Source organism: Leptodactylus fuscus, chromosome 4 (assembly GCF_031893055.1).
Source record: "Leptodactylus fuscus isolate aLepFus1 chromosome 4, aLepFus1.hap2, whole genome shotgun sequence".
Classification (NCBI taxonomy): domain Eukaryota; kingdom Metazoa; phylum Chordata; class Amphibia; order Anura; family Leptodactylidae; genus Leptodactylus; species Leptodactylus fuscus.
Window position 1 is genome coordinate 138,868,870 of NC_134268.1, and position 13,491 is coordinate 138,882,360.

Below are 13,491 nucleotides of genomic sequence, written 5' to 3' on the forward strand. Positions count from 1 at the left end.
ATTAACATAGAATAAAAATAATTACAAGACACTATATTAAAAGTAGAAGTAAGGACATACTGCATCATTATATGTATTCATGTGAATGCTGCAACTCCGTAGAGGAGGAATACAACATAATGCAACAATCAAAAGCGTTTCTGGTCACATAAATTAGCAGAACTGCTTTCAGCTCCTTCTCTATCACTTTGTATTCAGCATTTTCTTCAAAAACACCTTATAAAATCTTTCATTTGGGCAGAGGTTTATACAGAGGTGCCAAGAGGTTGTGCAACACAACTAAACACCTTTATACAAAAAAACAGATATGACAAAGTATAATAACACGGTAAATCTTTACAATCCCACTAGTATCCAAACAGACTCATTTAGAGACTAAAGCAGTATACAGTCCAAAGTTTTCAGGTAACAACAAAGAAGCTTACAATACTTTCATCATTCCTGCTGTTTTTTTAAAGGGGTATTCCCATCTCAAGGATCCTTTTTTTAAGGGGTATTCCCACCTCAAGGATCTTATCTAAATTGCTAGTTTATGTAAATTCTAGAGTTATATTGCTTTAGAAATGTTTCTTTGTCCACCTACTATGTTAGATTATTCCTCCCATTGTTTACACAACATGGTCAAGGGGCCTGGAATCTCTGCTTATCTAGCATTATAGGAGGAGGGAGTAAGTCATTGTTCACTGGAACAGTTATCTCTTCCTATTAGGACCTGAGCAATCAGGTCAGCTAAATGTAGTTTGCTGACAAAGACTCCCATCTATTGTCTTTCTATGTAACCACATACATATCATTTAGTTTACTGCAAGACCCTCCTAGCAGTATGGTTTTTTTTCTCTCTAAACCTGTGTAATGTAATATACATTTAATGTGGATATTATTTGAGCTTCATTATTTTAGATTTCTAGTTATAATAAATAATCTCTCATGGTAAAGGCAATGTCTATATCTACTGATGTACTTCATAGTGTCTTGTCCATCAAAGAGTCAAAGCCCTCCCACCAGTTTGTTAAAGAGGACCTTTCACCATTTTGCACACAGGCAGTTCTATATACTGCCGGAAAGCTGACAGTGCGCTGAGTTCAGCACACTGTCGGCTTTCCCGATCTGTGCCCGGTGTGAAGAGCTTACGGTCCCGATACCATAGCTCTTCTATGGTCAGAAGGGCGTTTCTGACAGTTAGCCAGAGACGTCCTTCTTCACAGCACAGCCAATCGCGCTGTACTGTGAGAGCCGGGAGGAACTCCCCCCTCCCTCCCTGATAATGCTCGTCTATGGACGAGTACTGCGAGCAGAGGGAGGGGGGAGTTCCTCCCGGCTCTCACAGCACAGCGTGATTGGCTGTGCTGTGAAGAAGGACGTCTCTGGCTAATTGTCAAAAACGCCCTTCTGACCATAGAAGAGCTACGGTACCGGACCGTAAGCTCTTCACACCGGGCACAGATCGGGAAAGCAGACAGTGTGCTGAACTCAGCAGACTGTCAGCTTTCCGGCAGTATATAGACCTGCCTGTGTGCAAAATGGTGAAAGGTGCTCTTTAAACTGGTTAGAGAGAGAGATGGGAAAACTCCTTTAATAATTGGTTTTAACACACACATATATAAATGAGAATATGGAAATGAGGATTTTTACATGATTATCAAATTATAACATGAAATGTATGGCTATAATTTACATTTAAGACATGCATTTCTGCATAAAATTGAATATAAGGTTGAGGGTCCCATGATCACATAAATGTGTACGGATTATTTTATATAGTTTTATCTGGATTAATTCTTTGTATTATGCTTGTAGTAATAACACTCTAACACTGGGCTTTTTTAAAATTAATAAGCAGTCATACAAGATAGTATATAGCAGGGGGAACTGGGCACATTGAGATATAGTGAATATGTTGAATACAACCTGTATTTCATTGTTGTAATCCCTGCTGAGTATAAGGCTTTAAGTCTAGGGAGTAGTTCCACAGTCATGTAGGGCAGGTTGTCAGCCAGTGAGTTACTCCGCTCACTAGACTAATAACCCCATAGTGAGCAGGGGTATGTATCAATAAAATATAAAGTTACATTATATATAGCTTTATGGGAAAATATTCAATCTACTTAGTTCATCCTTGTTCTATAAACATGCTGCTTGCAGACTGGACAAAATAGTTAAGGATTCAGATTCTGTTTAACCGGTACATTGCCTCTGCAGCACTATAGTTGTTTCAAAGTTGCCCGCTTACATATTGGAATTAAAAAAAAAAAAAAAAAAACCACACGCTTCTCATGGTCATTTTTATTACCTTACAGTATGTTGTGGCGTTCTTTCTAAAATCATCTACTAACACTTTGTATAAGTCATAATTTTGTAGTATCTTTGATATATTCTTCTGGTGGACAGAAACTTTCCCAAACTACGGACTTTCTTCTCACTAGTAACCACCCACTTATTTCCCTTTAGAGTTCCACTTACGATACTCCTCTAGTGCATTAACCTCCTCTGACCATCCTGTGACCAATGTCACAATAATTCTCATCTACATTCTCTAAACCACTTGCACTTACCATTTTAAATACAAACATGCTTAAGCCTTTGCTTTATTTCCAAAGTTGTTACTTCTTTCTTTACATCTAGTTGGGTTTAATGTAACCAATAATAGATGGTTTAATATTGTTATTTTGCCATTATTAGCCACAAGTAGGAATTGAGATCCAGGGAACAAAGACTGATACCCCACAGGGATCCAGGAAAAAGAAACAAAGTGGCATTTCTAAGGACCTTCTGTCTCATATAATATTGTGCAGAGAAAACAGTTTTGATAACCAGTGTCCTATGTGACGCTGTTCGAAAAGCAGATTCAACCATAAAATGATATAATCTCTGGAACCATAATACTTAGAGTCTGCAAGATACAGCAGTTTAGAACAGGAATGGAACTTGGTTATGACATTTTTGATACCACATTTAAAGATTTTTCCCTTTATTACTATCTGTTCAGTCTTGCAATTATTTGTATATCTATGGATTGTACAGGATAAAAACAAAAACAAGGCTGCTTTCTTTAAAAAAAAAAAAAGTGCTGCTCCTACAGCTCGTGTGTGGTATTGCAGCTCAGTTCCTTTCAACAGAGCAAAGCTGCAATACCACTTACAACCCACGGATTGGTGTGGCACTATTTTTATTTGTTACATTATTATTTTTTATTTTAAGAAGAAAGCAGCAAAGTATATCTAATCCTGTAAATCCCATTAATAATGTGCTCTTAGGAGGACAAAAAATATCAAGCGAGGAGTTCACTGAGGAGTTCTACAGCTTTTTCTGAGAGCCAATCATGACCTTTGACACAAAGTTGACAATGGCACTAGCAGGTTGCTCTGGATCATGTTCTGCAAAAAGATGACAGATGTTGTCGTTGCCATTGCCTTTCCTGGCTACAAAGCCAAACACCCTGTTTAGAAAAGAAACGTTTTATTACTAGTGGTTCCTTTGTTACAGAAATTACATAACACATTTATCTATACAGCTGAGGGGATCCATTTCTTGTATGCATGAACTCCTGCACTTGTGGGAAAACGGACCTCCAACATCAGCTATTGTACTTTGTCTTTTTTGTGGTTCATGAGATGGTGTTTCTTACAATGGGTAGATTTACTAATGAAGATATGCCAGAATTTTGGAACAAGTGCCAGACTGGACTGGATTAGACTACATACCTTGTAATTCATTTTAGACACTTTTTACACCTAGTCAGCCAGAAGGACACTATACAGTGAAAAGGCGCCATGACTTTGCAGAAAGGGGACATGGTTTAAAGGGTGTCTTTTTTTCAATATGATGTCAAGGGAAGTAAAAAAAAAAGAAAAAAAAAAAAAAACCTCAAACAAACCATAGTCACCTGTCCCTAATGATTCGTGGTCTCCCAGCATGGTCTGTTCCTGATGATCTGGTGTTTTCTTCCTGCAGAAGTCCCTGCTGCACCTGACCACTGACACCGATCAGCAGCCTCATGAAAGGACATGGGATGTCACAGGTAGTGACACACTGGAAGAAAACACCGGAGCAGCAGGATTGGACCGCGCTGAGGGACACCAGTGCACCGGGTACAGACGACTATGGGTTTTATTTATTTATTTTCACCTTCTCCGGTCTCATATTATAAAAAACAACAACAAAAAAAAAAAAAGTGGTTCTCTTAGATCTTGGTGCATCTTTTAGCATACTCTAAGCCAGCAAATAAACAGTGTAAGTATTGATAAGTACCATACTTTTCGGACTAACAGACGCACTTGCTAAAAACTGCCTGCATCTAGTAAAGACCAGGAAGGTCCCACAGTGCAAGAGCCCCTTGACCGTTTTCTTAATGGTTAGGAAAAGTGCTGACAGTGCGATTGCACATCTTTTTCCATTTTTGTCTGAAACCTGTCAGATCAGTGTGGGAGAAACACTGCCCTTGCAAACATGCAGGTTCACAAAAACCAGATGGTGAGGAGCAGCAGCAGCAGGATCTTTTATGATGTATTGAGCATTTGACCAGTCATATGCACGGGGGGAGTCAGAAACAAAACCTGATAAGAGCTGTGTGTATAGCATATGTGGACTGCAGCCTGTGTGTACATAAAGTTTGTATGAGTTCAGCCGAGGAATCTGCGGTAAGATAGGGCAGCTCGCTTCTTTTTTCTGCTAAAAGCTAGCGGAAAAAAGAAGCGAGCTGCTCCCAATGAAGTCAATGGGAGCAGCAGATTTTGAGGCGGATTCCATGTCAAAATCCGCTGCAAACTTGCCCTGTGTGAACTAGCCCTAAGACTGCGAGATGATGCTAGAAACGATTGCCCTTTTCAAAGAAAAAGAACCATCAGAGATATTAAGTCTTCCCGATCCTTTTAGCAGAACTTTAACTCTCCCAAGGAGCTAATAGCGACTTTGTATAGCAGATCTATGTTCTCGGCAGTATCCACGAGCCACAGAAACAATTAACTAAATGAATTAAGTGAAATCATTTTAGTGCAAACTAGATAAGGAATTAATCTCTAAAATGAACTAGATTTCCAATCACTAATGGTCACATATTGCTTTGTATGAAATATTTTTAAAAAAGTAAAGTTTTTTTTTAAATGTCACTACACATATAATGTAATGCAAGTTTTACTTACTTTGCTGAAAGCCCATCTTGTGTCCATCTAAATATAGAAAAATAAGTTATAAACATGCCATTATATGTTCAGATAAGTCTTATTAAAAGGAGGAAAAAAGAAAAAGGAGAATAGTTCTTACTTTCTGTCCTGTGGATCCAGGGCACAGAATATGACCGTATTTACTGGATAGTGTCTTCGGAAAAATAGTCTGTCAAGAGCAATGGAGGAACAAACAAAATGTTACACAAAGTACACCAGCGGGCTATTACTTATCAGATAAATAGCATAACATTGAACAACACTGGTAACATAAAATCCCAAGTAAAATAAACACATTTTGTTTTCACTATGTACTGGGTGTCATTTTTTTTTTCCTCATCTAATTGCGAATGGAGACTATTTCATAATATGGCCACAAAAGGCCAGCAAACAATGAAGGTATCGTTTTTAATAGCAGTGCTATATATACTGTACAATATGTATTCAGCATGATACTAAATATATAAGTATATGACAACCCATGATGCAGTAGCACTGGGAAATGTAATCTGGAAATCAAAATTAAGAAAAATAATCATATACATTATTATCAATGGTTTATTTCAATGGGCCTGGCAACACTTCAGTAATCTCAATTTCTGGCTTGTGTAATAGTTTCCTTACACAATGTCTCCACTCCTTAAAAGTATGAATGTAATGTTGTGTTGCCAAACAAAATATATAGGATAATAATAATGTGGTAATACAATTCTTATTAATACTAATATTACTATGCAAAGAGTCCGGGAAAGGAATCTTACTTCCGCTGATTGTCCGTTAGAGTAATGCCTTGGGCAGACACCTTGAAATGCACCACAGTGGAAATAGGAGGGGGGTCTTGAAGTTGAGTTATACTCAATGCTTTCTGCACAGCCTGATATCCTGTAAGTGACTCCATTTCCACTGAATTCAGATACCAAACATTGCAAGCTGAAAATGAAAAAAAAAAAAAAGCATTAAAGAGTCTGTAACACATTTTCTAGTGCGCCAAAAAGTGCAAAAATAATAATGCGTAAAACAGATACAATAGTGCAAAAATACAAAAAACAATCAATCAATAATATGGCTCTTAACATTCCCTATTCCTCAAATGTCACATTTATAAATCTATTTCAGACACCAAACACGAAAGCAAGGTTTTGTTAGAACTCTTTAAATGAAAGTCCACATGTATAGGGATAGTCTGATGGATGACCACTGGAATATGTTCTGGTCTTATTGTTTAGCGATTCCCACATTAAAGGGTTGTATAACAAATTTAACATATTCTTCAACCACAGGATATACAAGGGAATAAGTTTCTAACTGATGGGGGTTCCAACAGTATAACAATCCTCAGTGATCCCTTCACATTGTATAAATGTTCCATAGTGACCTCCATAAAGTAGCTCCTCCACACAATATAGTATCCCATAGTGGCCCCTCCACAAAGTGTTATGTCCAATAGTGATCCCTGCAGTTTTCATATGTGGGTTTCAAACCGAATGCATCTTCTGATAAAAACATATCCTTGTTAGTGAATACAGCCTTACTGGGAAGTGTACTATTAAGAGACCGGATTGTGTGATAAAGACAAAGTGTTATCTGCACTACGTGAGCCAAATTTATATACTGTATTTTTCTGACTATAATTACGCACTTTTAGTGTGGAAAAACCTTGCTAAAGAGTCCCTGCATCTTCTAGGCCAAAGTTCTGATGAGTGCCACTGTTCTCCTCATGAATACTGTTATTTTTGGCCTTTACTTAGCTGAGCACCGGATGTCTTGTAAAGAAGTGAAAGTGTACTAAGTAGCGGTAGTGCCAGCAGCTATTTTTCGATTTATGGTAGACACTTGATAAGTGGACACTCTCAGCACAATATAAGTATGAAGCTAGAGGGCAGTTTTCTATAGACCTAAATACTGAAGAAGAGTTGAAATAACTGACAACCTATTAATTTGCCACAATAAATGAATAATTTGCTGTAAAAAATCACTTCACATGATTCAAAGGAGCTTGGTGATCCCTATGCGAAAAACTTTGGTTCACTTGTGTGATATAGTATGGAGACACTGAAGCAAGAAATATCTTTTTGCATGTTGGAATGTGTAATAACAGGGTCTGTGGTGACAGTACAGCAAAACGGTCAGAATGAATTTGGAAAACGTGCTCCACCTAGAAACTGGATTTCATGTTTAGTGAATGGAAGATTATAAAGATAATCTGTTTTCCCTTAGCCCAAACAGCAGCACAAGATGGGGTATTCCTGCCCCTGTGTGCTGTTAGGACAGGTGGAACTTTTAATTAGCTAACAGTTTTTCCCCCTATAAGAGGCCAGAGCGACCTCCTCCCCCCTGTGTTAGTCAAAAAGTATAAAAGGCAATATAACAATACAAACATTACCATAAACAATGGGAGGGAGCCTTGTGCTGCTGTTTGGGCTAAGGGAAAACAGATTATCTTTATAATCTTCCATTCCCCCTACGCCAAACAGCAGCACAAGATGGGGATCTAGCAAGTAAAATCCCAACTAGGGTGGGAGATCTTGGCAAGCAGATGCCAAGACAGAATGTCCGAAGGCTGTGGCCTCTGAGCTGCGCCAGTCCAATCTGCAGTGTCTGGCGAACATCAGATGAAAACTCCAGGAAGCAGCGGAACATATCTGCTCTAAGGAGAGCGAGCGTCTCTCTGACCGGGAAGTTGGTCCAATTCCGGTACTGGTAGGTCTTGAGCGCGAAGAGAGCAAGCGATGGCCTCCCTGATCAATCTTGACAGGGTGGCTTTAACACCTTTGTTACGGCCGTAGGTATTGATGAGCAGGTTCTTCGAAAGGAAGCTGTACAATCCAAATATATGCGCAGATATATGCGACCCTAGGACAAAATCCCTGGATGAACCCAAGTTGAACCCTATGAGGGAAAAAGGTAATGAATGGCTCCGAGGCAGCCAAAGCTTGTAATTCTCCAATCCTTTTGGCAGAGGTAATTGCCAACAAGAAGGTTACCTTGTAGGAGAGATATCTCCAGTCCACTTCTGTTAAGAGTTCAAACGGGGGAGAACAAAGCCCCTGAAGAACCGCAGCCAAGTCCCATTGCGGGACAGGGGGCTGCATCTGAGGGCGGAGCCTAGAGGCCCCTTTAAGGAATTACTTTAATAGAGGATCTTGTTATAACCAGGTCCCTAGAAGAGCGGAAAGTGCTGAAACATGAACCTTCAGGGTAGCTGGAGTTAGCCCCTTATCCAGGTCACTCTGTAGGAACTCCAAGACCGATTCGATAGCAGAGTTATTAAGCTGCCTATCCGAGATCCTTTGGTAACTCCTGTTAGTTGAATCCGCTCTTGAATGGGCCAACGTTCTTAGAACGGCCTGGGATAATCGTCTATCTCCGTATACGATGCGGTCAACCTCCAGGCCATGAGGTTGAACCTGTCCAGGTCCTGGCAGAGCTGTCAGTTCAGAATTACCAGGTTTTGGACTTGTGGAAGCCTCCAGTAGGTCCCTTGACTCATTAGGATGAGGTGGGTAAACCATGCCCTTTTTTGGCCAGAACGGCATGATCACTATTGCCGAAGTCTGGTCCTGCCTGAGTTTCGCCAATACCTTCGGAATCATCAGAATAGGAGGAAAAACGTATGCCAGTTTGAACCTCCAAGGTATTGACAGGGCATCTACCGCCAAAGGATTGTCTTCCCGGTAGAGGGAGCAAAACCTCGTCACTTTGGCGTTGTATTGGGTGGCCATCAGGTCCACCTCGGGGAGACCCCACATCTCAGTGAGATGATGAAAGATGTCCGGATTTAGGGACCATTCGCCTGTCATCACCAGGCCACTGCTTAGCTGATCCGCAAGGATGTTCAGCCCACCTTGAATATGAACCGCTGATAGTTGTGAAAGATTCCTCTCCACCAGGAGAATATTAGATTTGTCACCTGCAGAAGCGAGGGGGATCTGGTTCCCCCCTTGTTTGCTGATATATCGGACTGCTGTTAAGTTGTCTGTTTCACTCTCACAGCTTTCCCTTGCAGGTGGGGTGCAAACATTAGAAGCACACGGTGCACCGCAGTGAGCTCTCGCCAGTTGGACAAATGAGCCTTCTCTAAGCTGGTTCCAGGTCCCACGTACCGGGATCTCCCCCAGAAGCACTCCCCATCTTGTGAGGGAGGCATCTGTGGTCAACAGGGTCCAGGATGTCTGGACCGTGGATTTCCCGTCTCTGAGCTGGGACCACCAAGCCAGTGATCGACGGGTTCTGATGGATAACTGGATAGGCTTCTGTAGCCCCGAAGGACTGTGGTTCCCGACTCTCAGGATCTCGCACTGTAAGGGGCGCATGTGCCATAGGGCCCACAGAACTGCCTTGATGGCTGCGGACATGAGACCTAGGACCTTCATGGCGGTCCTGATAGTAACCTTCCGGGTTGTGGATAGGTGATGAGCCGCTTGACCAATCTTCTCCTTCCAAGGAGGAGGCAGGGAGATCATCATGCTGAGAGAATCCAAGATAAACCCAGAAATTGAATCGGGGTAGATGGAACCACTACCAACTTCTGCCAGTTTATTAGCCAGCCCAGCTCATTTAGGAAAGCCACAGTGGATTCCAACTGTGTGGCAAGCACCTCCTTTGACCGGGCTTTTAGGAGCCATTCGTCTAGTTATGGGACAATAAGATCCCTTGGAGGCGCAGGGCGGCTACGACCGGGGCCACTACCTTTGTGAAGGTGTGGGGGGCCAAGGATTTGCCGAATGGGAGAGCTGTCTAGATAAAGTTGCTTGATGCCCTTGAGAGGGAGGGTCCTTACGTATTTGTCTGGCTTGAACAAGTTGAAGGACCGATGGATCTTGGATAAGCCGTGATCAGGCGGACATATGATGAGACCAAATAGCCTACCCAGCCGATCTAGATGTGCTCTCCTCAGAGAGGGAGGCATAGGTAGTCAACAGGGTCTGGCGTTAGATGGACCATGGCCACTCTCCACCAGAGAGGGATGCATCAGTGGTCAACAGGGTCCAGGTAAACTGGACCGTGGACTCTACATTTAATTTCATGTTCCTCCTATGGAATGCTTCTCTAGATGTGCTCTCCACCAGAGAGGGAGACATAGGTAGTCAACAGGGTCCGGCCTTAGCTGGACCGTGGACACTCTCCACCAGAGAGGGATACATCAGTGGGCAACAGGGTCCAGATAAATTGGACCGTGGACTCTACATTCAATTTCATGTTCCTCCTATGGAACGCTTATCTGGATGTTCTCTCCACCAGAGAGGGAGACATAGGTAGTCAACAGGGTCCGGCCTTAGCTGGACCGTGGCCACTCTCCACCAGAGAGGGATGCATCAGTGGGCAACAGGGTCCAGATAAATTGGACCGTGGACTCTACATTCAATTTCATGTTCCTCCTATGGAACGCTTATCTGGATGTTCTCTCCACCAGAGAGGGAGACATAGGTAGTCAACAGGGTCCGGCCTTAGCTGGACCGTGGACACTCTCCACCAGAGAGGGATGCATCAGTGGTCAACAGGGTCCAGATAAATTGGACCGTGGACTCTACATTCAATTTCATGTTCCTCCTATGGAACGCTTATCTGGATGTTCTCTCCACCAGAGAGGGAGACATAGGTAGTCAACAGGGTCCGGCCTTAGCTGGACCGTGGACACTCTCCACCAGAGAGGGATGCATCAGTGGGCAACAGGGTCCAGATAAATTGGACCGTGGACTCTACATTCAATTTCATGTTCCTCCTATGGAACGCTTATCTGGATGTTCTCTCCACCAGAGAGGGAGACATAGGTAGTCAACAGGGTCCGGCCTTAGCTGGACCGTGGACACTCTCCACCAGAGAGGGATGCATCAGTGGTCAACAGGGTCCAGATAAATTGGACCGTGGACTCTACATTCAATTTCATGTTCCTCCTATGGAACGCTTATCTGGATGTGCTCTCCACCAGAGAGGGAGACATAGGTAGTCAACAGGTTCCAGCCTTAGCTGGACCGTGGACACTCTGCACCAGAGAGGGATGCATCAGTGGGCAACAGGGTCCAGGTAAACTGGACCATGAACTCTTCATCCAATTCCACTTTATTCCTATGGAACTTTTCTCTAGATTCGCCCCACTAGTGAGAGAGGGGCGTTTATAGTCAACAGGGTCCAGCGCTAGCTGGACCATGGACATCCCGTCCTTAAGATGGAACACCACCTGGATGAAAGACAAATTTTGAGGAATAACTAAATTGGCTTGACCCAGACTGCTGAGTTTTTTGTCAGCTGGATGACACAGCCTCCTCCATCCAATTCCTCATTGCCCGTATGGGAATCTCCTGTAGATGCGCTCTAAAATGAAGCCCCTCCAGGCCCCACGGGTTGTGATTCCAGGCCTCAGACTTACCTTCTGCAGGCCGCATGCGCTATATGGCCCAAGGGACTGCAACTGCAGACCCTGACATAAGATCCAGTAACCTTTGGCAGTTAGGATGGAAACCCGCTGTATTACCTATAAATAACGCACTGCTGATATGATCTTTTCCCACCTAGAGGAGGGAGATTTTCAAGCAGACAGAGTCTAGCATGAAGTTTAGAGACTTTCTCCATGTGAATGGACCATGAGAACCACAAGTACCTTATTAACTTTTTTTTTTTTTTTTTTTTTTTTTTTTTTTTTTTAATATCACAAATGCAAAGTGCAACTGGGATTGAACCCAGGATACTGTGGATTCAGGCATACAAGTCTGTAACCCTACAGCTTGAGCCACTAGGGCTTCTATTTCTAAGTAAGACCTCTTATGAAAACTGGGAGAGGGAACCTTACCAGAAATCTGCATGTACTCCTTCACCCAGGAGATGACAACAATAAATGAAGGGCTCCTAGCTGGAGGACCCCGTACTGACAGCAGTGCAGACATGCATAACCTTACAACAAATTGCCTTAGAGCATCCACCATCATGTGAGCAATAAGCAAATATGCACCTAATAAGTAATGATAGTACATAGGTATATGAACCCTTCTTTTAGGTTCACAGCATATAGTCCCCGCTTAGGAATTAAATGCACATTGAAGAACCGCAAGAAATACAAAAAATATTTGGTTGGATCTTACCATAATGGCGGTGAATCGACTTCGATATTGTGAAGTTGACAGAGTGCCCATAGGAATAGAAATTAGTGCTTTTAGTCTCTGCAGTGAACACAGAGGGAAAGCTGAAAGAGGACACGGCTTACCTTACTGCAGGCAGTAAATGAACTGCAGCTGAAAAAGTCAGTAACCTGCACAAGGCAGGTAAGACAAAAGACTGCAGTATAAACCTAGATCTTTCACTCAAAAAGAAGGGAAAGAGAAGAAAGGATCTAAGACACCTTATTCTAAACCATAGAGGAGGCCACAGCCTCCTCCACCTGTCCAGTCGCACAGGACAGAAAAAAACACAGGGGGGAGGAGGTCGCTCTGGCCTCTTATAGGGGGAAAAACTGTTAGCTAATTAAAAGTTCCACCTGTCCTAACAGCACACAGGGGCAGGAATACCCCATCTTGTGCTGCTGTTTGGCGTAGGGGGAATGGATGTTTATGTCATGAGAAAAGTCTGGGGTGCCCAAAGACTTTGAAAGAGACAGTGAATAGGATTCAAGCCATATGAGCATAGTCCTATAAAGTCTACCAGCCTGACCAGTATGGTCCCGTAAACCCCGGTATGGCTTATCTTACAAAAACATTTCAGTTGTAAGCCATACATCTTACATCTTCTGCAGCGTCTGAAGCCAGTTAACAACATGAAACCCTGTGCCTTATACTTTAACTTGCAGAGGCCGAATTCGCTGACAGGTTATACCTCAGTGGGATGGTCAATCACCACAATGTTAGGATTTGGGCTCAGAAAAGCAGTGTGCTTTTGTTGAGTGCAATATCTATGCGCCCCCCCCTTTTTTTTTTTTGTCAAGGATACTGTCACTGGCCACTCCTACCTGGACACAGTAAATAACGGTCACAGATAGAAGATGATCCACCAATGATAACTACTAGCAGATGGAGGTTTGCAGATGTCTGTATGAGAAGCCATTAGAACATGAAATGGACTGTACTGGAAACAATTCACCAATGATATGTATCAGTCCATATCAGAGGATATGCTGAGTCACCAATGCAAATCACACTGACTATTTGTAGTGTTTAAATAAAACTTGTAGGATATTCTCTCCATTACGAATACTGAAGCTATCATTTTGCACAATTCTTTATTAAACATTCTGTATATATCTTGGAATATGATAAAAATGTATTTCTTTATAATCAGTCAAAAAAAAAACTTGACACAGGTATGTAGCATTCCCTCGAGCATTAATCTCCATGATAACTAAATT

The 13,491-nt window shown here is 42.3% G+C and overlaps 1 protein-coding gene across 2 annotated transcripts in view; it reads right to left on the reverse strand.

Moving 5' to 3' along the window:
- Window positions 1-1,476: 1,476 nt before the first annotated feature.
- Window positions 1,477-13,491, reverse strand: part of TNS3 (tensin 3) — a 216,818-nt gene continuing 204,803 nt past the window's right edge. For both annotated transcript variants that reach the window (XM_075271073.1, XM_075271074.1), the window contains exons 29-32: window positions 5,921-6,089; window positions 5,260-5,328; window positions 5,139-5,165; window positions 1,477-3,436 (exon numbers count right to left, since the gene is read on the reverse strand). In XM_075271073.1, coding sequence (XP_075127174.1) covers window positions 3,295-3,436; window positions 5,139-5,165; window positions 5,260-5,328; window positions 5,921-6,089 — 407 coding nt within the window. In that variant the 3' untranslated portion in view covers window positions 1,477-3,294. The remainder of the gene's footprint in view (window positions 3,437-5,138; window positions 5,166-5,259; window positions 5,329-5,920; window positions 6,090-13,491) is intronic.